Source organism: Eulemur rufifrons, chromosome 17, assembly GCF_041146395.1.
Source record: "Eulemur rufifrons isolate Redbay chromosome 17, OSU_ERuf_1, whole genome shotgun sequence".
NCBI classification, from domain to species: domain Eukaryota; kingdom Metazoa; phylum Chordata; class Mammalia; order Primates; family Lemuridae; genus Eulemur; species Eulemur rufifrons.
The window spans coordinates 55,351,584-55,379,113 of record NC_090999.1 but is presented as its reverse complement, the minus strand read 5'-3'; the positions used below and the strand labels follow the sequence as shown (position 1 = coordinate 55,379,113).

Below are 27,530 nucleotides of genomic sequence, written 5' to 3'. Positions count from 1 at the left end.
AGCTAAATAAAAATATGGAGTCTTGATCATAACTAAATTTCCTTCCTCCTTGTACCATGCATATCAGAAACCCATTTAAGCAATACAGTGTACTCAGAAAATGTAAGTAACCTCAAAACCTTACCTTTAGTTCACACATAGAGTGAAAAGTCCTAAGATGCAGCTCTCTAACATAAGACCAATATATTTCTTTCTTCCCTCACACTCTGAAACTTTATCAGACAAAACAATTGGACCAAAAGTTCTATAAGGATAAGAGTTGTGTCTATTTTCCACTCCCCTGAGTGCTCAGCATGATCAATATTATGCCTGGCAATAACAATACTCATTAGTCACCTGTTTACTGATTGGCTTAATGAAGTATTCTGAATATTTCAAATTGCTTGAAATTTTATTATTTCTCATGTTAATCTGCAAAACTAGTTTGGCTATCCCAATGTTTGTAAATTGGAAATATTTTTGGTTCATTATGTAAAAGAGATCATATTTGAATTCTATGAACTCAATCAAGGGGTTATGAGCTAATTAATACATTCAGATGATAAACACAAACCATACTGGGTTTTTGCATATATTGTTTAAAGACATTGGGACTCAGTGTAGTATACAGAGTGCATTTTTAAGTACAAGTAGATCAGGCTACTTGTGGAGAGAATAAAAACCCAATGATAAACAGACAAAATAACCCCACTGTTTACTAGGTAATACTTATTTTTATGCTAGAAACGAAAATATGTTCCTCTGAGGCTGCCAGTTTCCTGACGGCATGGACTGTGCCTAAGCCTTGGCATCCTCATTGTCAATGATAGAATTCTAAAGCCTTTTGCTCTAAGTACCCCTTATACTTTTTAAAATTCTGGAAGGTCTCAAGAATTTTGAGTCCACATTTTAGTTTGTGTGGACTATTGCCATACTCAAAATTAAAACTGAGCAAATTTGAGAATATCCATTAATTCATTTAAAAATAACATGCATCCAGTATATGATAACATGAATAACATATTCTTTATGAAACATCATTATATTTTCCAAACAAAATCTTTTAAGGGCATTGTTTTATACGTATGCACATCTGTTTGCTGGCTGGTTTGATTGAAAACAGTTGGATTTTCATTAGCTTCTGCAGTCAATCAGCTGCGACATATTATTTTAATTGAAGGATATGAAGAAAATCCAGCCTCACACAGGTATGGAATTGAAGAAGGATAGATTTTGTGGTCCCCTACCCCTACCATTCCATACTTTGAAAACCCCTGGACTGTAACATCACCTGTCATACGGTCATTGTTCAATAACTGTTTACAAAATTAAGAAAAAATTTAAAGAAAAAATAAATTCTCAGAGCATATATACACATAACCAACCATACAAATGATATACACATTCATTTTGGATTCAACTGATAATATTCTTTACAAATGCTCATTGTTTTGCTGTAATGAAATGTTAAGTATTCCAACTTCTTAACTCATTACAACTAAATTGGATTGTAGGTTGATAGAGGGCAGTCAGAACCAAAGAGTGAAAAACCGGTGAAAATAATGTAAAATAAAATATATAATGCCAAAGCTTAAAAGAAATAAACAGATGACTAGGAAAGAATATTTTACTTGAAAAAAATACCAAGCATAACCAAATCAAGTGGCTAATTTGAATGCTATATGGATCTCTTTTAAGCAGTAAATTAGATTGAAATACTTTACTGACCACAAGCTGGATTTTAATATTTTTAGCATACTGCATGCCATTTTTAATTAATTCCTAAAAACTACAAGAAAAATATTTTTGCTTATGTTTTTAGCATATCTGATTTAAATATTAATAGGAATTAACCAAATACCAGAGAAAATATATTAATTCAAACATTTTACAATTTCCAAAATCATAATTTTTATTCTTAAAAATAACTTCAAGTAAATACAGAAAAAATATAATTTTTATGATTATGTATTAGATTTTTAAAAATGTCATCTATTTGGCAAAGAATAAAATAACTTACTTTTTGTTTTCTTGAAGCTGATGCTCCTGAGGAGCCATTTTAGGTTCTGTCCCAAGATTTTTTTGCATTCGCTGCCTCCTCTTTCTACTTGGTGCAATATCAGTGACATCAGGAATTGAAATAATGGAGTCATCTTTACTCACAGTGGCTAAAACAAAATGACATAAGAATATGACTCAACAAAATTATGCACATAATTTGTTAGTAAAATATCAACTTGCTGCTTTAGCATTGACACAAGGTGACAGTTAAAATATAGCAAAACTATTCTCTTAAACCTTTACTCAGATTTCATGAAGTGAGCCAGTTAGATGACATATAATACATCAGTACTAACATAAAACATTACATGTATTGTACACATGGAATAATTTGATCAAAATGGTCTTTTCGTATTCTCAGGCAACCACCTTCCTAAATGCATTATTAGCACAGTTTAATCTCTCATTACTAGAACTAGACAGATGCCTTGAACCACCTCCAAATACTGTTTGGGGAAAAAAAAACTGCTATAGGAATGATATAAATCAAGTTGATATGAAACAGTAATTATCAGCAGAAATGAGGACTTTTGTTAGTGGACTCAGAGATAATTTCATAGACTTTTAAGCTAAGTGTGAGAAATAAGTACAAGAATAATGTAAGAAAATAATAACACAACTATCTAATGTGGCTAAACCATTAAATTATGCCTCAAAGTATTTGAAACATGAGAAACAGAAGCAACAATAGAAACATGCTTGAGTTATATTCCTCTATTCTTTATTAACAACTTAGTTTCAAAAAGCTTTAGGGGAGTTTATTTATTCCTTCACATTCAGTAAATTCCACTATAATATATGCTACTGTAAAAGAAAAGGGGCCCTTTGCTATTGGTAAATAAAGCAATGATATAAATATAATTTGAACATTAGGATGTCCTGTTGGTTCATGTGATTTTTTCCCAGTATGGTAACATTTAAAAGCGATCAGGGGCAAGCTATCATTCCAATCAAAGAGAAAGCCGTAGCAATGTACAAAGGTCTCACAGAGGGTGTGCTGAAAATCCAGGATGTATAAGTCCATTCCTTTAGCACAAATAGGGGCTGGTTTAATACAGTGAGGTAGTCAAGAGCTCTACACTCTTTTCAAAAGTTAAAAGATCTGCTGAAGTTGTGAAAACATTTCTCCCTGTATCTTAAATGAGATTTTTGATTTTGATGAAACTATTGGAATCAAATGCATTCAGTAACTCACATCTCCTCCCTTTGAGAGGAAGTGTGATATAAAGGTCAGCTGACTATGATGCTGGGTGCAAGCATTCCTGGAGATCTAAGGGCTAGTATTTTTATTAGGATTTTAACTAGAGACCTAAAAACAACAACGACAAAACTGTACACATCTTGAATGCTCTCTTCAAACCTTAATTTTTTTCCCCCATAAGCCTCATTTATGTTTAGTGTGCAGTTTTGGAGAATGAGTGGTTTTTCCCGTACACATATATCACATTCTAGCAGAAAAAGGCTGCATGTTGAGTTTTCACTTGGTACAGTTCATACTTTATTTGATCTCTCTGAGATCACATGGACATTGTTGACCACTCTCTTGAAACTCTTCTCTTGATTTTTCTTTTCTTAATAATGACTACTATTTTTCAGAACTTACATGCTGGGTACTTTGCTAAGGGTTTTACATGTATTACCTTATTAATCCTTAAAATAACTTTTAAAGTACTTACTATTACCACTTTCCTTTTATTTATGAGGAAACCAAGGCTTCGGAGAAATTAAGTGACTTGCCCAAAGCACATAGCCTTTGCTCTTATATTCTCATTATGACAATTAAAAAATATTTTTCCCTCATGGGTACATTTTTCCTGGATCAAATATTAACTGAATTTCCATCAAAGCATATTTTACTTTCCAAAGCTGTTTAAATTTTAGGATGTATAGTTTCCACTAGATTTCTTGTACATTATTTCATTAACCTCTAAAAATGTACTGGGAGTAGAGAAGGATAAATTACAAAGGAAATTTTTCTGAACACGTTAAAGCTGAATGATTTTCCAATTTTTATTAAGCTATGATGTGACTAATTAAAGTATAAAACATAGGCTGGCCTATGAACAAAACTAGAAAAAGTACTGGAGGTAGAGGACATTTCAATTGTAGACACACTTGCAAAATGGAGAAAGGTTATATTTAATATCATAGAGGAGATCTAGGAAGAAAGAATATTAAGTTTAAATTAAAATATAAGGTAAAATTTAAAAAAAAAAGTTACTGAAAAGTGCTGCCATTCATTTCAAAACTCCAAATGATGGCTTACAATTGGCAACCAAAAGGATATTCTATGTGTGATGTGTTTACACCATTTGTTATAATAATGTCTGGAATTTACTTTAAAATACAATGTGACTAAAGGTGTGTTAGTTAGGATGAGCTATAACCCAGGTGTTTCTAGAATCTAACCAGGAATGCACAGAGCAGGAGCAGATTAATGGGATAAAAAATCCACACTCCTGAGGGGGCTACTATAGACACTTTTGTTGTTCATCTGTCAATCAATACCTGATGATTTATTAATACTAATTAGTATACTGAATAACAAAAATCTGTGTCAATTAGTAAAAACAAGGCATGTAAACTAACTCAATGAATATTGTATATGGGCTTTCATAAATGAAATTAAAAGTACCAGAGATATACAGATTGGCTAAAATATTTTAGGGATACTTCTCACCATTTCATGAATAAGGTAAAAAAAATCCCATGAGGCCTATTGACACTTAGAGATGATGTCTTGTGTTAACTCTTTAAGTGGTTTCGTATCCATCTGTGAACTCTGTATAGTCATGGTTGCTTGATGACAGGAAGTATTGTCATCCCTGTCTCTGCGATCTTTATATTTGCCAAATATGAAGAACATTTTCTATGAGGTGGTGACTAGGACACCTAAAAGGACAGAGAGCTTAGAATTTCTTCAAACTTATAGAACAAGCTCATGAATTATTTTGTACTTATTTACAAGTAAATTTATAGTTACTAATTGTATGTGTGGCAAAATTTAATATGATCATTTCATTATTATTATTGTTGTTGTTATATTAAAGCAGAATTGTGTGGAAGTGTCTAATCTCAAACTTCAAAGTTCTTGGTGGCTATTGTTATTTACCACAAAGAAACTGAAGTTGTATGTTGACAAGTATTTCCGGCCAGTTCACCACAACATTATGATTCATTTCTCTTGACAATTACAGTTCAAACTTTCCATAGAATTGTCATGAGGAAAAAGAGCTAGCTGTGTAAGTTTAGTTACTGTTTAAACAATGTATATTTTTTGATTTGTGTTTATATCAAGGAAGACAGTCTTCCCTCAGTTTTTCAAGCACGTGTAATAGCAAATTGTATCACAATAGATCCTCTCACTTTAAATATTTCTTTAAAAAATTAAGTTTTGATCTTTATCTAGTCTTTAATAAGACTTCTCTCTCTCCATCCTACAATGCCAGATATTAGGAAAAAGAGGTACTATTCCAACACATGGTATCTAAGTACTGAATTGCTCATCTCAAACATTTTCAAATTTTAACCCATTCTGCCTCTGTCCTCTACTTGTGATAGTTTGGTCCTTTTATTCCCTGTGGTCTTGATGCTAAATATTACATTTCTATTCTGAAGTGAGATCTCTTGAACAATGATTGTGGGTTTTCAAACAAGCAATGCTGTTTGGGATGTGAACTATATCAATAAGAGGTCAAAGATAGGGGCTTCCAAGATGTCTATAGTATTGAAAACCTTACATATTTTTAAGTGCAACAACTCAAGTTTTCACTTTCAAATCTTGCATCTCATTTTTAAGAAAAAAACAGCTATTCATATTAAGGTTATACATAGTAGGTTATACAAACTCATTTTAGATGTGAGGAAGAACTTGAATAGAATTGGAAAAGAATGGCAACTGTCCAAAGGGTAATGAGGAGGAGTGTGACCTCCCTGGAATGGTGTTCATGAGAGACAAAGATGTGGGACATGAGACAGGATATAAGTATGGGCAGCAGGGAAGAAATGGAAGGAAAAAGGAGACAGAGATGTATTAAATAAATTTGCAAGCTTTCAAATCCAGGCAGAAGAGTATGGATTTGATATTGACTGAGGAGTTTTTTTTCCTGAGATTCCACCTCCAGAATTCTCAGTTTTTAACATAATCATGGGCTTCTTTGTCATGACAATGCGTCTTTCACCATTTCCAGGAATCCTTTTAAAAAGAAAATAAAAGAAAATAAAAAACGATTGCCAATTAAGTTACTACAGCTGAAATACTGATTGGCGTAGCTGTGGGATAAATTTCAAGTTCTCATTAGGTTCACTGCATCTAGAAAATGGGGAATCTTTACACAAGTCCTGTTATTGTGAAAGGTGGCTCCACAAAAAGCCACACTTCTTCTCATCTGACAGAAGAACTGCAGGATCTTGGCAGCAGTAGTTCAGACATGAGAAAGGCAGAGTGTTGGCTTCCCTGAGTACTCTCGATGTTGAAATGAAATGACACCGTTGGATAAACTGCCAAGAATTTGGATGAATCTCTTCTAAGTTAAACTACCTGGCAAACGCAGACTCTCACTCTTACATCTCAATATTTTTAAAAGTCATTTTTTCAGGTTTATATTTTTTAATCAGGCCCTCATTGTTATCTCATATTTATGGGATTTTTTTCTCTTCATACGATATATAGATTGGCATACAGAAAGTCTACAATACTCTAATGGAGACTGTCATCTCTCCTCCCTTCTCTGCACCACATACATACACTCATCTCCAGACCTCTCCAAACACACACTCACACACACACACACACACATACACACACGAAGCATGTTATTCATGGCAGTGACAATATAGCTCTTAGATTAAATTATAGAATGAAGGAGGCTCTGATCTTTAGGTCCCTTGACCATGAAAAAAAAAATTGTGTGCTGTTTGCAAATGCCACATCCAAACAAAAAACCAACATAGGTTCCCCATTGCCTATCAAATAAAGTCCTAAGATCCTAGACCTGTATACCAATCTTTCTACAATGTGACCCTCACCTGCCTTTTAACCACACCTCTCACAAATCTTCTACCATGGCATATAAGCTATTTCATGGGCTCCAGAGCTCCTACATCTTCATTCTTGTTCCTTACTTTCCCTGTTTTGAATGTCCTCCACTCCTTTATTGGCTATATGCTCCCTTCTAGCACAGCCCAACTCATTTCAATCGTCCTAGTAGTCCCAATCCACAGAAATCTTTCCTTTCTCTATTGGACTTATAGTTTGAACCATTCATTTTATACATACTATATTGTATCGTTACTCTTTTTATCTTTTGTTTCTCTACTCAGATTACGAACATCCTACAGCTAGAATCTATGCATTATATTATACCCTAACATATTACCCAATTATACAAGAGAAATACGCAACTGGAACTCTTCTTTTCAAGTATGTATCTTATTTTTTAATCAAAAACTTACATATAGACTTCCATCTCAGTACTAACCAGCCCGACCCTGCTTAGCTTCTGAGGTCAGAGGAGATTGGGCGTGTTCAGGGTGGTATGGCTATGGCTATAGACTAACGTGCACATGTGGGAAGCAACATTCACAGGGTGTCGAGCAGGTGGGAGGCGGGAGAGGATGTGTAAATCCACACCTAAAGGATGTGTTGCATGCTCTCTGGGGGATGGGCACACTTATCAGGCAGTACAAAGGCAATTTATGTAACCAAAGGGGTTTGTACCCCGTTAATACTCTGGAAAAAAAAATAAACCTTTACTTAGAGACTTCCAAATGAGATGTAGGGAAATGTGGAATGAGAATACATGGGTTTGGGTCTCCATTTCTACCATTTACCTTGAGCACATTACAGAATCCCTAAGTTACTTAGCTGAAAAAATGTATATGAACCATGATTTCTGGAGATGATGAGATAGAATAAATCAACATGTAAATTGATTATAAATCAATTTACAAATTTTTAAAAATAAAAATCTATCAGAAATATTTGATATCATCATTAAAGTATAATCAAGAAAATGTGTTGCCTTACAAAGGACCAAATTAAGGTTCATTTAGATGAATTTGAAGAACTTTAGATTATCTTCTGTATCTTCTCACAGACATAAAAAGAAAAGAAGAAAAAAAAGACAATATAAGATGAATTAGTAGTTTTCCAAATTCAAAATAACCCAATTGTCACAGAACCACCATCTGTTATGAATATAGAGTAGTACCCAGTCTGCTATGACTGTTTTGGGCTGTTTTATTTATTTCATAAGTGTTTACAAAATATTTACAATCAGTTAAGTTATTGTTTTATTTCAAAAGATATAAAATGTTAAGGGAAAAAAACAAAACCCAAACCTTAAAATATAACCTTAAGTAAATCTGAAACTTCAAATAACATCTTCTTTTTTTCTCCAGAGAAAACAACTAACCAATGCCTCAGACTACCTTGTGCCTCTGTAGTACGTCTTACTGACAAGTATAAAGATAATCAAGAAAAGAAACTGAGATAAGGTCCATCACACCATACTTCAATAAGCAGTATCTTAAAGTGACCTATCTTAGGGTAGTAAATTTCTAATCTGACCAAACAAGCAAACATTATTTTTCCTCACTTTTCATCACATGGCCTTTTTTCAAATCTGTAATCAGTTGCTACCCAGTTTTTACAATCTAATCTGAAAAACTGATGACCATCTTACAAGAAAGGTCAATGGTCTAACTTATTAAGCAGCAATCACCAAAATAAACTGGTAATTAACATAGCACTAAACGCTTAAAAGTGTGTGTGTGCACATGCATGTCCATGTATACATACTTTGTCAAAAGTCAGACTCTTCTTTCAGCCAGCATAGCTGGAGTCAGACTTAACAACAAATTCCTACTGACATTGGGGTATTCCAAGAGGTCATCTTTGGAAATCTAATACTCTCAATGTCAGAGGCAGGCTGGGCCACTAAAGATAAAACCAGACTTTAGAATTATCTACAACATTAAAAAAATGAAGGTTGATTATATTAAGTATTGTTCTATGCCTACATAACAATCCAATGTTTAATTTTTTAAAAACATTTAAAAAAATTTTACCACCAAAGGAGCTCATTTTTCAAACCTTAAGAATTCATTCATTCTTTCCTTCATTCAACAAATATTTATTGATTGTTTACTATGTATCAGGCACTATCCAGAAGACACTATGAGCATGCATTCAAAAAGTTTATAATTAAATAGGACAGAAGCATACAACTATTTTCCAGAAAGCTATAAGCTACACAAGCAATTATAAACGAATACTTTACAAGTTCTAAGGAAGGCACAGCTTTCCAGCCTTTTACTACTACTTTTTCCAAATTAATCTGTGAAGCTTCAGTTTTTCTCTTCCATTGTCAAACATATATTAAGCTTGATTTCTTACATTGTTTTCCTTCTTGAATAGATATGTCTTTTGAAAGCATAATCCTTGGTATCGGAGGGTTCTGAAGTAGATTTCCCAAAAGAGAAAATTAAAAGGCTAGCTCACTCTGAGTAAATTGACTTAAGAAAAGACTGCACTTTAAAATTAGGTTTCGAGTATGTTTCAGAATAAACTCAAATAGCAAATCTGAATTGAAACTATACAATCACCTTTTTGGGTAGTCCTTTTGGATTGTTTTCAAACCTCCCCAGATTTCATACAACTTGTAACAATTTACCAATATTGATAAACTCCATGAAGGCAGAGGGCTTCCTATTCACTGCTAGTTCAAGACAGACTAGCATGGTGTAGAACCCATAGTAATCCCTCAATAAATATTCATTGACTGCTATAATTTTTATTTTTTTTTGAGACAGAGTCTCACTCTGTTGCCCAGGCTAGAGTGAGTGCCGTGGCGTTAGCCTAGCTCACAGCAACCTCAAACTCCTGAGCTCAAGCGATCCTCCTGTCTCAGCCTCCCAAGTAGCTGGGACTACAGGCATGCAGCACCATGCCCGGCTAATTTTTTCTATATATATTTTTAGCTGTCCATATAATTTCTTTCTATTTTTAGTAGAGATGGGGTCTCGCTCTTGTTCAGGCTGGTCTCGAACTTCTGAGCTCAAACGATCCGCCCACCTCGGCCTCCCAGAGTGCTAGGATTACAGGCGTGAGCCACCGCGCCCGGCCGACTGCTATAATTTTTAAATATTAACAATGGAATTAATAATAAATAAATTCTTAAGAATTATTTTGCATCTCTGTGAAATACGACACTATTGATTACGCCTGATGCTGCCAGTTCCAGTTAAAATCAAGAAAAAAAATTAGTAGGGAAAAACAACTTATGAAAGAGCAACATTAAGCCTTCAGTTCATATTATTTTGCAGTTAAAAATAACAAACCTTGGAAAGCACTTTTAATGGTTAAAAAAATTTCAGAAAACAAAACTACAATTTCTCGGTTTTCAATAGCTACCAATGTCATGAAATGTTTGGAGCCAACATTAAGCTTTCACTGTTGTACATGAGTCAGGTATGGACTTCTGTCAACCTAAGCTAATTATTAGTGTTTTCTACATGGAGATTTCTGAGGATTTTTGAAATTTTCATTGTTTTTGATTTTGGTCAACTGTTAATAAAATCTAGACTTTTTACAAAGCTTAGAGAGGATTTCATTGAGCTAGTACAGATGGAAAAACTTGGACAAAAATAAAATATAAAATCTTTCTAAAGGATTGATATAGAGAATCTTTCAATTTTTCTTTTAAAAAATAATGTCTTACCAACATATTGCAGTACCCACAGTGACTCTAGGCTAACTGGTTAGAACTAGGACAAGATCACTGGCTTGACTAATAAATCAAAATCAGCATCTGATAAAATTGGCAGAGTGAAGTGCTACATAATTATCTGGTGAACTTGGTGGATAAGAATCAGTACTGGATGCCACAAACTCTGATCATTAACAGGAGTAGAAAAAAGAACTTGACTAAGTTTATGTGACAATGATAGACTTTTCCACTTCATTTTGCCAATGCATGCTTAATCTCAGAAAAGTTTGGAAAAAATACTCTATTTGTACTTCTTTAAACTCCTTTACAATAAAGGTAAGGACTTTGTGATATGATTAGCTGGTTTGTAGTGGTTCTATGAAGGCAAATATGAGGTGTCTCTTGAAAACTGTGGAATGATTTTCAAACAGAAGATTCCCAGATTTGCAATATTAGACATGTCCTAACTAGCTTTCAAACCAAGTGTGACTAAGGCAATACTTTCACTGAGAAGGATTAAGAAAAAAGCAGCACCAAATGATCAAATAGCTAAGATAATATTTACATTGAACTAATAAAATATTAGAAGGATGCCAAAGTGAGTCTTTTAATCATTATCTCAATGACTGTGGACAGGTCATAAAGCAACTCTGTAAAGTTTTTTTTTTTAACCCTATAAAATTAGGTATGGAGAAGTTAGACCAATTAGTTACTTCTGGTATAAAAAAATGCCCTGATTCTATAATTTGCTTTATTATGTTTTAAGAAATAATTATCTTATATTGTCTGAATTTGGTAAAATAAACTTTCAGACCATTTTGAAGTACTTGTACGTTAGTATTGGGTCAAATGCCTTGCCCACATTAGTAAGTTTTTCTTTAGAATTTTCATTCCCAAATATCTACATATTTTTCTTTATATTATACTGCTTCATATTATTTATGATTTTAAAAAACTTTTCAGCAAAAACCTTGCAAAGTTTTGTTTTTAAAATGAGTAATTTGTATATGGTTTTGCCATCGGTACTCAAAATTAGACAAAAGCAAAAGTTACTTTAAGGATCTATTTGACAGGAAGCATAACATCTGGGAAATTTGTTATGGTTTATTATGAATGTTTTTTTTTCATGATATCTTTTATTTAAAGAATTTTCAAAGGTAGCAATCTTCTTAGTGTTAGCAATCATTGTTAGTTAGCAACATGCCAACTCCTTATTTTGAGCATGCTGTCTTAGTAACGTGTTCAGGACAAACCCTTCATAATGTCATTGTCCACATGACTCGCCAAGCCCCAAACTGGAAATCAGTCTTGACATCTTTCAAAACTTCATCTTGCAAATCTAATTAGTACGACCTAAAAAGTTCTTAAATCTGTAATCTAATAATTCTCTGTACCCCCTATATTTCTAAGTCACTTGCCTAAATATTGCTATAACCTTTACATGTCCAAAGCAGATACAATTAATTCTCTACAAAACATCTAGGAGAATTTTTCTAAAAATGCAAATCTGATCAAGTTGTGTCCTTTTCCACTGCCTTCAAGACAAAGATAAAACTCCCTAGAGTAACTTAAAATGTCCTTCTTTTCCTGGTCAGCTTACTGCTACAGCCATGCGGACATTTATCAGATGTACCATTCTCTCCCTCTGCTCTTGAAATTTGCACATGTGATCAATCTTCTGCCAGAAAGTGCATTCTACCTATCATTCAACTCTTAACCATCCCTGATATCTCAATAAAGATATCACTTCTGTCAGGAAGGCTTCTCTGATTTCAAAAGTCTTGATTAGGCGTCACTCCTTTGTGCCCATATAGCACAGCACCTTTCGCTACTCCTATCATTGCAGTATAGAAGAGCGGTCAAGGTCACTGACTAAGAAAAATGAACTGACCAAGAAAAATGAAGAAAAATGTTTTAGGTTCTCCTCGTGAGTAGCAGACACACTAGGGTTGAATCTTATTATAAATTCAGTGTACAAGACAATCATAATTAATCAAAACTACCTTTGAAAATTAACTTTAAATTATCCATTATGTATAGTAATACATAGTGTATGTATTATTACATAACTCAGTATGGTACACATGCATAAATACTTTTTAAATACCATAGTACAAAGTTTCATATAGAAATTTTACTTAGAAAAAAAATCACTCTAGGTTTTCAATGATCTAAACATATCATCAATATAGAAGGATTCAACTTGCCAGCCTAGTATCATCATCTTAATCTTCTGTGGAAGATGTATTAGTTTCTCTGACCCTTCCTTAATCAGATTTCTCTATGGTTCCCAATTAATTTTCCATTATTTTCTTTCCTCTAAGATTGCTTGGCTGTCTAAATAGTGCTTATCATTTCTTTGTCAATGGACCCAAATCTTTAGAATTTTTCCTACTTATTCATAAGTGTTTCCAACTGGTATTAACTCCTGTTAGGCTTGATTAAATCCACTGCTTATGGACATACACTTATAAGTGGAATTGCAGGCAATCAGCAGAATGATTTAAAAATATTTCCTTTCCCTTTGTAAAACCTGTATTTACATAGCAAACACAGTTAAAGAAGGCAAACACAGTTAAAGAAGGTTAGTATATGTATGATGTCACTCTACTATGATTCACAAATGACTAGAAAGTCCAAATTTCCTTCTCATAAAATGTTTTAATCTTGAAACTGGAAGTAGGGACATCATATCATAGTAGGTCTCATAAGGTTCTCTATCTATCTCTGAAATTCATAAAATACACGCATGCACAAAATGCATTTACCTAAACGTTTAGTTATAAACTAAAACAGACAAACTGTCATTATGAAAGGCTGGTAATTTTTTAGTATTACTATATAAAATGGAAGGAAAAGATGAATAAAGACTACCTACATAAAAAACATCTTTGCAATGAAATAAATGCTTCACGTATGCCCACATTTTTGACATTTCTTAATTTTTCATGATGAATTGACATTTAGAAAAATGGTTCATTATGTTGCCCAGTGCATCTTAGGTGCCCCCAAAAAATTCTTGTTGAATAAAAATATCACCAAGGAAAATAATAAAAATTTATAAGTGGAATTTGAAGGACAGAAAACCTTTTCCAATTAAACACAGAGTTAAACAAAAGCAACAAAATAAAAGTTTGATTTGTTTATCCACAAATATAACTTTAAAAAAAAGTTTGTAATTTTCATTGTAAGGCCAACACTGAATTCAAAGCTTAACACATTAAACTGGAGTTGGTATTTAAAGTGTCCCTGTGGAGACTATTCTAATCTTGTACAAAGGAGTATATTATTTGTAAATAATGGTTACCAGATATCTTAGCCAAGGAATATAATTACACAGGGGAGGTTAACATAACACAGCTGGGAAAGTATAGAAGAAAAAAAAGTCTGTGTTTTTGTTATTGTTCAGATAGATACATAGATATAGACATAGACATCTGTATCTATACTGGAATATCAATTGGAAAATAAAAATATAAATGTTCTAAGTAAAAGTTAGAAAAATTATGTCTAACTTAATAGAATGAAAGGCCACAGATAGAAAAAAATTAACTTGCAAGAAACTTTGATGAATAACTTGATTGATTTTCATCTATAGAAAAACAAGGTGAAAGAAACAGTGGCCTTCAAGAGTGAGTATTCAATAAACAATAATCCATTTCTGGTAGGTCACGTGATTGTTGCAGAGGGAAGGAGGGAGATTGAGAGAAAGATATTAAAAAGGAGAGGAGGAGAGGGGGCCAAGGGGAAAGGGAGGTGAAGATCAAGAAAGAAATTTTTACTGAAACTTTTCTAAAATTAATCCATATTATCTTCTTCCTTGATCAAATAAATATTTTCAGATGTATTTCAAACAATTATTTACTCAATCCATAGTGGTTTCTTTAGAGAAACAATTATTCCTTTTAAATACAGATATCAAATGGACATTTTTTTTGAAATTTAAATAGACTGCCACTGGCACATTTTGATATGTATGAATTTTCAGCTAAAAAAACTTAAACAATTATTCAAAAAGTAATTTTTGTCTAATTTCTCCTTATTTATATCTTTATTAATGTATTTCTATAGTGATAATAAAATTATATTCATAGGTTTCTAGTCATGTTATTTCTGTTTTGTTTATGTTTTCAGACAGTAAATTATTTTAAAATCTACTAACTCTAGGTAATTACACTGAACATGATAGGTCCAAAGATCAATAAGGTCATTTAACTCACTTCCTAGACTCCCTTCTCCAATTCTATACAGCAACAGATTAATTTCAAAATCTCTTGTTTCAGTAATTATAATAAAGAAAACAGGGTACCCTAATGATTTAAGCCCTAAATAGTTTTCTTATTACCAAAATACCTGTTGCTTTTTCCCCAACTTATTTTCATTAAATACAGAAGAATGTTGATTTTGTTACCCGAGGACATCAAAAGTTAAGAAAACAAGCTTTCTTTAACAGAACCATTCTCAGAAAACTTTTCTCAACACAAGTGATTTTAACATGCTGTTCTTTCTCAGGATGGGGTTTTTATAAAGTGGTTTACATTAATGTTTCAGGCTGCTATAATTTATCTTTGATATGTTGCTAACATATACATATGTTTAACTTCTTCAAAACAATAGTATTATTAGTATGAAATATATAAAACTGATAGCAGCAAAAAACAACCTCTAAGAAGTTGAATTAATTTTATAGAAAATTTATGTTAAAGATGCTTTCAATTCCTCAGGAAGAAATTACTGGTTTTCAACACTGGAGAACAGTTTGTGTAGGACTGTGCTTCCTGAAAGAAGGGAGATACAAGAGGTGAGCCCCAGGACCACTCTGTTTTTCTACCTAGAGGCATTTTCTGGATCTCAGCACAGGTAAGTAGATGAAGTCCAAGTAAAGTACAAGACCTTACTCAACAGAAGAGGCAAAAATTTAGTTTGGTGCTATTAGAATAGTTAGAATTTACAGGGCAGAGTAGTGGAGAAGACATAACTACACAAAAAATGAGCCCCAAAAGGTTTATCACAAGAAATTGGATGAATATTAAGCTGCATATGCACAAAGACTGAAGCCTTAGCAGAAAATAGCTTGCTGACGACTCATGAGCTGTGATCTGAATAGAAATCTAGATGTTACATACACTGGGAGATGTAGAACTTCCGACCGGCAGAGTAAAAGACCTCACTGAAAATGCTGAGTGTTCCAGTGACTCCCCTAAAATGTCCAGACATACCCTAATTAAGCTTAAAAAAAAGAAGAAAAAGGATTAAGCTGATTTGCCAGCAAATTAACTGTCTGCCAGAACAAAACTCAAAATTCTTTAAAGAAAGACAACAAATTCCAGACTCTCAACAATATGGAAATTAGAATATCTGGTATATAATTTAAAAGTATTAAACATGTGAAATAACAAGCAAATTTGACTCATAATGAGGAAAAAATCACTAACACTTCAAGCACATAATGAGGACAGTTATATTTATTGTTCTATTATGTATACCATGTATAATAGTACAATCCTTAGAATAATAGAAAAATATCTTTAAATTAGTTATACCACTTTAATTCCCAAAACATTTTAACTTTACATATTATTTTAAAAAGATATGCTCTAAGAACCTGCCTTCATCTGTCACATCCCCACTATTTCTTCCTCTTCCTCCACTCTCTGTTAATTTACTCTTTCTCAGTGGCAAGCGTGCAGTAGGGATATAAGCTTTGCAGAGCCCTCAACATTAGCTTTCTGCTTGCAACTAGGGAGGCCAGGTAGGTCAACAAGCCTACCACATCTTCCTGTTTTGTCCTTCCTTTCTCCACAGTATGAAAATATGCTTCCAGTTTTCCAATCTCTTGCCACCTTTAGCCTCCTTACATTGGTATTCAGGATCGATACCCTCTCTTTTGGTAACTCTTTTCTAGTTCTCATTCTCATTAAATTGGTCCACAATCCTTTCCAGGGTAACTGTGTGAAGCAGACTGCCTATTTTGTTGGTAAGAAATTCCTTATTAAAGACTGAATTGTGTTCCCCCAAAATTCTTACATTAAAGTCCTAAATCCTCAATACACCTTAGAATATGACTCTATTTGGAAACATGGCCTTAAAGAGGTAATTAACATTAAATGAGAACACATGGGTGGGCCCTAATCCAACATGACTGGTGTGTTTACGAGAAGAGGAAGAGACACCAAGGATGTGCAAGTATAGAGAAGGAGATGGCCATGTGCAAGTCAAGGAGAAACCAAACCTGCTAACACCTTGATCTTAGACTTCTAGTCTCCAGAAATGTGAGAAAATAAATTTCTGTTGTTTAAAACACCCAGTGTATAGTATTTTGTTATGGCAGCCCTAGCAAACTAATATACCCCTGTATATATTTTCATTTTTCCTGGAGCATTCAGTCAACCTCCTCATCATTGTGAAACTCATTTGATGGCATCACATCCATCAAAACACCATTCTTATCCCTCGAAGTAATGCAAGCATGTAGCCAGACCTTTTGCCAACTACTACTACTTCTAAGCTATTATTCCAATATTATATCAATCTTTACACATGGTAAATTGGATTCAGAACAGAAATTATATTTATGGGAGGGAGAAAGAGACAGAGGAGCAGAGAGAAGAGGAGAGATGAGATGAGAGAGAGATATCATAGTTAAAAATATAAACAATAATGTGGAGTTATAGAAATGTTTAAGAGTCAGCTATATGTATTAATAATACCTGGGTTTGAATTCTAGTTTCCCTGCTTACTACCTGTATAATCTGGGCAAATTACTTAATCTCACTGTGGATAATAACAGAACCTACTGCATATTGTTGTTGTGAGTAAAATATATTAATATTCGTAAAGCACTTAGCCTGACACCTTAACTGTTATGTAAGTGCTTGCTATTATCAAGGAAACTAATTTTGGATGGGATTGCTAAGGGAGTAAGTGCAGGAAAAAGGGTCTTGGTGATGGGAAGGTTAAAATAGCAAGTGTTGATTATATACCTTAGAAATTTGGAGGTAAATGAAAATTAGATTCAATAATAATTTTTAAAATAAGTAGAACAAGAGAAAGATTTCTTGTTTGTTTTATGATAAATGAAAATTGTGCATGTTTACAATCTCATATTAATAGTATCTCATATTTACAATCTCATAGACTTAGTAAAAGTGAGATGGAGTAAGCAAAAGCGAATGCAAAACACTTTAAGAAATTAAAGGACTCTGGAGCGGAGTTTTTCAAAGCGTAGGCTGTGACCCATTAGTAAGTAATAAATTAAGTGAGTGGTAACCAGCATTTAAAAAATAAATTATATCAGAGTGCAGGAATGAAACAAGGGGAAGTAGTGTTTCATGCAAGTTTGTGTCAGCTTCACACACACACACACAATGTGTATACAGTTGACTAGAGAACAAGGGGTTTGAACTGTGCAGACCTATTTATACACAGATTTTTTTCAATAAAAGTTACAAGTAGTGTGCCTGCCTTTCCTGCTTCCCCTTCCACCTCCTTCAACGCTTCTGCCATTGCCACCCCTGAGCAAGACTAACCCCTCCTCTCCCTCTTCCTCATCCTCCTCCTCCTCAGCATACTCAACGTGAAGAGGTACAAAGACCTTTATGATGATCCACTTCCACTCAATGAATAGTAAGCATATTTTTTCTTCCTTATCGTTTTCTTAATAACATTTTCTCTAGCTTACTTTATGGTAAGTATTCAGTATATAATACGTATGTCAATGGAAAAGAAGATAAACTCTGTAAAATAATTTAAGGAGGGTTATTCTGAGCCAAATTTGAGGACCATGACCTGAAGCCACGCCCAAGAAGCCTTGAACAAGTGGACTCACTGTGGCTGGGTTACAGTTTGCTTTTATACATTTTAGGAATTATACATAAAGTCATAAATCGATACATGAAAGGCATACATTGGTTTGGCCCAAAAAGTGGGACATCTCAAAGTGGGGGCTTGCAAGTCATAGGTGGATTTAGGGATTCTTTAGTTCACAATTGGCTGAAAGAGTTAGGTTTTGTCCAAAAGACCAGGAATCAGCAGAAAGGAATGCTTGAGTTAAGATAAGGGTCTTCTATCTTTTATGTGATGCTATACCAGAATCAGGTTGGGAAGCAAACTGTGTCATAAAAACCCATTTACTGACATTGTACCATTGGTAGGCGTGACTCACCAGACCCCCTTAGAAGGAATTTTTTGGGGGGTGGGGGGCAAAGAAAAAGATGAGAGTTCAGTTCTCACATATAACATACAAAGTATGTGTTAATTGGCCATTTATGTTATCAGGAAGGCTTCTGACCAACAGTAGGCCATTAGCAGCAAAGTTTTTGAGCAGTCAAAAGTTATGTGTGGATTTGCAACTGTTAGGGATGTGGGGGTCGAAGTCCCACACTGTCCAAGAGTTAATTGTACTTGATTGAAAGGTGAAATATATTCTTATTGTGGGTCTCAGTAAAAAGTTTTAAACTTTCTTATCTAGAGTATAAAGCATTTTTGAAAGAGATAAACATTTTTTCCTGCGGTGAGAAGAAAAAAACGATCAGTGACCTAGGAGTGTGGAGGTATTATTCTATTTAACAGAATTAAATCATCTGTATATTATATTCCTTAGGCAAAAAAACCCCACCAGATTTGTGCAAAATTAAGTTGTGCTTCTTGGATTTTAAAATAAATGACTAATATGACTGCAAGGATTTAATAAATGGACTAACTTGAAAATCTTACAAATCAAATTTTTATTTTCTTATTTTATTTACTTTGTATTACTAAATTTTTAATGCAGTGAATGAGTCACTTTTGGAAAGTCCTGTGGTACATTCACAAGATGTCAATTAAACATAACCACTGGTTTTTCACAGACGTGTATTACTTAATTTGGGTTGCCCCCAAAACCAAATATACCCCTCAAAATAATCTTTGTTTTTCCTGACAGTGTCCTTAGAGGATAAGTTTCAGAACTCTCAGTATACTATGGTACTGGCTCTTCCTGGTGATTTGACCCATTTACATAGCGTCGGCTCTCTTGCACACAAAAAGAACACAGAACATACTTCTGTGTTGTCTGTAGCTCTGGACACAGAGTTCCAACTGTTTCCTGGACTTTCTTTTTTATTTTAATCTGCAGTCCCCAAAGCAAAAATTCAATATGTAAACATTTTAAATCATTAGTTTTGATTACTAGCTTTACTTTCTACCTACTAGTTTGAGGTAGAAACCTAAAAGTCAGAATGCCTATATTCATGTGGAATAAATCATTAAATTCTGTCAATTCTAACTCCAAATAGTGCTCATCTCATCCCTCTCTCACTATCCAGGAGGACACTGTTTTAGTTCAGGTCATCATGTCTCTCTTGTTTTAATTCAATTCCCCTATTAACTCATCTCTGCCTTTTGGGTTTTCTCTCTCTAATCCATCCTCCACACTCTAGCCAGAATTCTCTTTCTAAAATTTCAGTCTAATTGTATTTTCTCTCAGGCTTTCTATCTAGCTCATTTCTCACCACTCCGCCACAAAAGCTCTAAGCCAGTCACACACAACTTCTCCCCTTCCTTGAATATGTCCCATTGTTTTACTTTACAACAAAAACAAAACACCTTCATGCCTTTGCATATGCTGTTTTCTTTTCTTGGAATGTTCTGTGTTGTCTTCTTAACGTGCTCACTCTTTAGCTCTCCTGCTCACTCTTTAACATATAGTTCAAACATTACTTCCTCTGTAAACCACAGGCGGAGAATCATTCTTTTCTCTTTTTTGTCACAGCGCTTTCTACATAGCACTTAAACATTCATTCATTCATTATTTATTCACTTAATATGTACTGAGTACCATCAATGATTAAAGCACCATATTTACACTTATTACCTTGCATTATAACTAATTGTTTAGATGTTTTTTCTCAACTAGAGAGTGAACTTCTAAAAGGCAGAGACAATATCTTATTCAATGTGGCATCCTTGCAGCCAGACGTCAGACCTAACACCTAATAGGCTTTTAACAAATGTTGGAGTAAATAAATTAAGTTGATGATTCCTAACACACTATTTTCTCCTACTCTCTAATTATTTCTATTCTCCCCACCAAAATTTAAAATTTCTGTGAGAATAGAATCATTAGGCATTTAATTATTAATAGCATAGTCTGTGAACAGGAATTAAACATCTTTTCTAAAGAGCTACCAGCCTACTTAGGAGCTGCCTGTAACTTGGAATCATTAACACCCATTTGTGGTCTCCTAGCAACTAACCATTTCTTAAAGGAAAAGATAACATTATTTTGTCTGGTTTCTTGTATTTCAAAAATTGTGTATCTTAAAAACCTTTATATTTCCTGAGACAATGATTTAACATTTTTTTTGTTACTGATAAATCTGAGGACCATAGAGCTAAAAGGTTAGGAGCCACGTTTGCTTCTTTTATGAAAAATAAAATGATTCATAGAAAGACTGAACTTCCTTCATCATCAGCAACATCATTTATATAAATACAGGTCTTTCTCATCTGCTCATATTCATATGTAGATGAATATTTTGTATGTATTATTAGACTTATTAGTGTTCATTATTATATTTTTCTATCTCATTCTTTAATGTTTATTTTTGTCTTATTTAAAATCAGGCTGCAAGTTAGAGAATTTGCTCAAGAAAGAGCTTTATGAGCATTTAATAATGTCTACTGACCTAGATAAGCACTAAAAAAATTACTAGAGCACAACAGCTTTGTCTAAATTTTAAAAACATCCAGGGGTATGAAGGCTCCTTGTTTCTCCCAACAACTTACATTTCTCTGAAGCCTCACAGATCCTTTCTCAAAATCAAGAGCATTTGTTCAAGAGGCAAGGTCTCATTTTCTGGGGACCACCACTGTGTCTCTTTATAACTGCATTATCAAGATCTACTAAGATTTAAATTTCAAAAATATTTTTAAAATATTTAAATTATGAGAATAAATACTATCTCCATATTTTCTTTAAATATTTTTTGAAAATTTAGATAAAATAGTAATATTTTATTTTACTTAAAAGTAGTGCTTTTTACTATCACCAATGCCATCACTAATAAAAATACTACTAATAATAATGTTAATTACAGCTAATTTGTTTTGAGTATGTGGCAGTTACTATATATCATAGGTATATTTAATCATATATAATATGTTAAAAATAATAATATACAAATACATCTATTTGAAGAGGCTTAAATTTAAACCTCTTTAAACCTATACTGCTATTTTATAATAGAGAAAACTGATGCTTAATTGATCTAAAAAAAAAAAAAAAGTCAAGTCACATACCTTTGAGAGGAGTCTGACTCCAAAGCCTGAGATTAATACAGTATAGTCTCCCCCACCCCTTAGCAATGCAAACAATGTGAACCATACATTCTCCTGCTTCTAGCTCAGGCTGGTCATCTTCATAACCATTGTAAGTTTCCTTCTGATTACATTTCTGGGCAGAATTATTGAATACTTTAGGACTTCTCAAAAATCACATAGACTATGGTAACACGCTTGGGCCTAGGAGCTTGGGGCCAGAATGGACAATGTAGCAAGACCTCCATCTCTAAAAAAAATACTAAATAAATAAGATAATGCATATTATTAAAAAATCAGATGGAAGAAAATAAAGTTGTGATTTTAGCAGGGAGTCATTTATATAATTTCTTTCATAATTACAGGGATGGCAATCGGTGTGTTGCTGAGTGGCGGGCACCACCTGGGAGTTTTAACAAAAGACTTAACCTGCCTTAGGGATGCAGGCCAGGCAGCAGTTCCCAAAAAGAGTGGGGGAAATTTTAAAAAGACAGAAAATTTCTTTGCTGTTTTTTTTTTTTCCAGGCCATTCCCTCTGTTACAAGAGGAAGAAAACTTAGAACATCCTTCCATCAAATAGCACTTTTACCTCCTAGCACATTGTAGACTTTCCCTGACCTCATTATAAAACAAAAGGTAGGCCTTAAATGCATTAGGAAACTATAAATGTAGAGATGATGGGATTTTGGAGATTACCTAATTTTCTCCTTAAATTTTACAGATGAGAAAAATGACACTTAGAGAAGTTAGCAAAAAATGCCTTGATCAGAGAGCTACGGTATTGGCAGAACTACAAGTAAACCCCAGATCTCCACACTGTTGTAAATAACTGTGCTGTATATTAATCAGTAATTATTATTGATAGATAGAATTATTTTATATTTAGAAATTCTAGGAAGTAAAGGTTTCTAGGTATTATATAAATGAAAGAGAGATCTGTCCTTTTCTGGAAGAAAGGGGTTCCGCCTAATGAGGCAATCAGTAAGCAAAGGATCAACATACATTAAACTAAACTGACTCTTCAAAAGTGATATAGTCAATTGCTAACATCAGCAGCCTCCTCCAGAATGCCTAAGGATAAGGAAGAGTAGAAAACGTGCTTATTCTCTTCCTGGATTCACTTCCAGAGAAAACTAGAAGTAACTGGGTACTTCCATTTGTCTATTGCCCAGACAATCACAGAACATGTGGTTACTCATGTCAAAGTGGGAGAAATAAGTAGGATTCACATTGACATGGGACTTACTAAACTATGAAAGGATTTTACAGATTGATCCTTTCTGTGCATCTGACTGACTTTTAAATGATGGCTCTATTACTGTTTATTTTCCAGTATAATAAATGACAACTTAGCTTTTTGGTTTCAATATTTTTGACATTAAATCTTGTCAGTTTACCCACGTAAAATAGTTAAGGCTTGCTTAACAACCAAATCTAGTTATTAATTGAAGGTAAACCAGCCTGAATAATAGAGTGGGTAATTAAATGATGTGGGCTTTGTTGTCAGTCACAAATGAGTTCAAATTATGGCTGTTCATCTTACTAGTGTGTAATCTTGGACGAATTACTTAACCTTTCTTGAAATGAGAGCCATAAGGCCCAATATTGATTGTGGTCAAGATGAAGTGAGATAAGTTATGTAAAGCAACTAGCTGTAAGCATCCCACAAAGAGCATCATAAAATCAATGTGAGTTCACTTTCCCATTACTCTTTTTGATCAGAAACTTATAAGACTCAATGACCTTGCTCTTAAGTAAGATTTGATTACAATAATTCTAGTCATCCAAATTTAGACATTGTTTTGAAAGGAAGATAAAAGGTTGTCTAGATGGATTTGGATAAAATTCTACAATATTCAGTTCTCTGCCACACACTGAACAACTATTAATAGTTTCAGGTGAAAGTCCCAATGCTCGAATGCCTAATCTTTTAGCCAGCCACCTGAGAATTACATGATAGCTCTGCTCCGGCTCTGGATTTTTTTTTTTTTTTTTTTTTTTGGCTTTAAGGAAAAGTTCTTCTAAGGCCTTTGTGGAGCACTCCTAGTAAGAATTTTTCATAAATCTTTTATGGAAGTATTAGAAAAATTCAAGTTGACAAAAAATATTGGCTACTTATTAAGTATAAAGCACTGTGCTGATGCTGGGAAGGAAAGATTTGGGTAAACTATGCTTTTATCCCTTTTCTTAGGGAGTTCAGAATCAGACAAGAACACAGCTTACTAAAAGGGTAGCTTTGTTGCACTTTGTAAAACTTATCAAGAATGCAGAAAATTATTTTTAAAAGGTGATTTTGGTGAAAAGGCTGAAGTAGAATATTGTAATATTATTTTTATGAAAATATTTTATAGATGCACAATTAGTTTGCACTTTGGCTTTTAAAATATTCTAGGATATGGTTTAATGGAAAGAAAAGAATAATGAGGGATAAGAGTTTTCTTTGGGGTGGTGTCCAACAAAACAGGGACTTAAACCAGGCTGACCTGAGATTAAAGAAGTGTATTTTGCAGGGAAAGGCATTAAAAACACCTATTACATGTTTTAAAGTCCAATAGCAGAGGGAATTGTGACTCACTTAAACTGTAAGAAATGACTAATCCATGGAAGTAGGTCTCAGTGGCAGTTTATAATCAATCACAGTCAATGAATCTGTGAGTAAGTGGTACACCAGCCAAATAACAGAGAATGAATGGAGTCTTTTAGGTTAATTTGGATACAACACAATGTTTAAATAAGTGTTATGAAGCTTGGAGAAAAACAACTAGTATATGGTTTATAAACCATATTTTATACTTCTAAAATAGGTAGGAAATTATGCCAAATAAAAATCATAACTGCTGAGCTTTGTTTAGGAATGTGACAGTGCTAAAATAAACTCTTAGGTAGTCCTGATGTTATGCCAGAAAATAACAATGAGAGTCCAAATTTGTCAACATTTTACTAATGATGTTTAAACAACATGGCAGATAAAGTGATTTTAAAAGAATAATCCAATTTAAACTGCATTTATTGTTTTTGTCTGAAATATATTTGATTATATTGCAAAAATTCATTCACTACCTAAGAAACAAATGTGAAAATTCCACTGTGTGCACAGTACTAGGCTTGATGATGCAGGAATAACACTAAATCAACTCAACTACCTTTTAGAACACAGAGGACAAAAGTATGGAGTATGGTAAACAAAGAAAACTGAATCTAAAAGTTCTTGGGGATTTATAAATTCCTACTTTAAAGAGTAACATTGATAAAAATAATGAGTCTGTGTGCTCTACAGACTGCAAATACTTTCACATTTATACAGCTTCCTGAATCCCTGCCTGACATACAGGTAAAGGATGTTGGGTGTCATTATTCATAATAATAAGGAGAAGATTAGACATGAGCCCTCAGCTCATGGTCTAAATCTTTTCCATTAAAATAGCCTATACTGCCTTTCTTTATAGATCTGCATTTGATTTTCATAATGCTGATATTGAAATAAGGAAGTAGGATTAAAATATGGTACCATCTAAAACATGTGAGTTATTATATGTGATTTTTAAACAAGCAGACAGAACAATACATGAGAAAACCCTATGCAAAAAAAAAAAAAAAATCTTAAAAGAGGATAGTTTTTCCTGTTTAGAATTACAAAGATCTGGTGGTTCAAGAGATGCTACATTTTCCAAGAATGAACATAAGATTAAGTTCCTAAATAAACATGAAATAAAATAATAGAAAGATGCTAATAAGTGGTAGCATCTTCATTTTATGTTTTTAAAGCAATGCACTTCCTATTCTGAGTTACCAAGGGACCCAACTGCCAATCACATTCTTTGTAACACAAGCTATAAGAATTTGGCTTTGAATATAAAGGCTTTCCAAATGATAGCATGTCTATGGGAGGCTGTCCATGTAACTAGCAGATGCTATTTTTTGTTTGTTTTTTTATCTTTGGGTTTAAAAAAAAGATTTCACTTAAAAAGAAATTTAAATTTTAAAAAGTAATGATTCATTCTTCCTGATCTCCTTTGTAATAGAAATTATAGCAAGTACATAATATTTTGCACACACAATGCTTTAAAGAAATTATTCACGTGAATCCTGACTCCAATGGTGGTAAAGTCTAACTTTATTTCACTTTGGAAAGTTATATCATAATATAGCAGAAAAAGGGTTCTTGTGTAGGCTATATATGCAGTTGAAAAATCTTGAAGAAAACCTGTAGATTTTTCAAAAGGAAAGTCACATTAATTAGCTTTTGAAACTTGCTCTTTAATAAGGAAACTGGCAAGAGTTTGTCAGGTAAAGTAAAATTATTTATTTTTTTTTAAATCTCTTAAAGCTTGATACTATTAGAATTTTTATTTTAAAATCTAATATTCCCTAACTTCATAATTTTGCACTTCCAAATCAAATATGCTACAAATATCACTATGAAACAAGAATAACTAATAAAAAGAAAACAATAAAAAGAAAACAATAAAAAAGATAAAATGAAAAGAAAATAAAAATGCACAGAGCAATGTAAGGGAGCCTCTAATTCAGTAAACATTGTTTATTAAAGACTGAGTTTCATGTCAACAAAGTTAATACTTGTACATAAGGACAAATTAAAAAGTAAAGTATATCAAATATTGTTATGTAATTTATTTAATTTTCAGTACTCTTGTGATCTGTTTGAAATAAATTAACTTTCCAATAATGGAAATGTTAAAATGTGGGAATAGAGTATGCTGTATTTAATGGGATTAAAACTGCATATTAATTACCATATTAAAGACTGAATAATTTAGAAATAAAAAAATCTGTTTAATTTTTATAAACTCAATGTTTTCCAAATTTATTTGGTCATAAAGGTCATCTTTAGAAAAAATTATTTAAACACTGCGTCTTCTAGAATATAGTTTTAATGAAATGGACATCTTTTCTCAGAAGATATTTCTCTAGTTCAAATTTATCTTCCTGTTTCTACTTAATTTTAACCTTTTTTTCCCCCTAATAAAAACCACTGGAAATGTATTCAAAACAGGGCTGGTAGAATCTTCTTCAGAATGCATCACTGGTCTTTTGAGTTAACAATACTAGATACTATCCCTGATCCTCCCATCTCCACTGTCACTGCTTTTGGCCACAGCAATTTTAACAACTTTGGGGTTGCTAAGGTGATACATTGAAGAAAGAGTTCAGGATGACTTGCATAACCTTAGTTAATGCATCTTGTAGTCATCACAATATCTTCCGTCACAATTCCTGAGAAGTTGATGACATATGTCAATGCCTATAACTCAAGTCCAGTTCACACAATAAATTTTTTAAAAGTTCCCATTCATATTGCAACGCCATTTCCAGTTCCCTGCCAATATCATAAAACCTACTTCCAATGATAGCCAGTGGAGCTATATAACAAGAGAGGTAGAAAGGGTGAACTATAGTGTTTAAATTCAGAAGTTGTTTCGGTTGATTTTAATCATGTTTTGGTGGGATTTAGTTATGATG

General features: G+C 33.2%; 1 protein-coding gene across 2 annotated transcripts in view; it reads right to left on the bottom strand.

Annotated features, from left to right (window-relative positions):
• XRCC4 (X-ray repair cross complementing 4) overlaps positions 1-27,530 on the bottom strand; it is a 196,017-nt gene that overhangs the window by 83,176 nt on the left and 85,311 nt on the right. For both annotated transcript variants that reach the window (XM_069492305.1, XM_069492306.1), the window contains exon 6: positions 2,000-2,147. In XM_069492305.1, the coding sequence (XP_069348406.1) occupies positions 2,000-2,147 (148 nt within the window). The remainder of the gene's footprint in view (positions 1-1,999; positions 2,148-27,530) is intronic.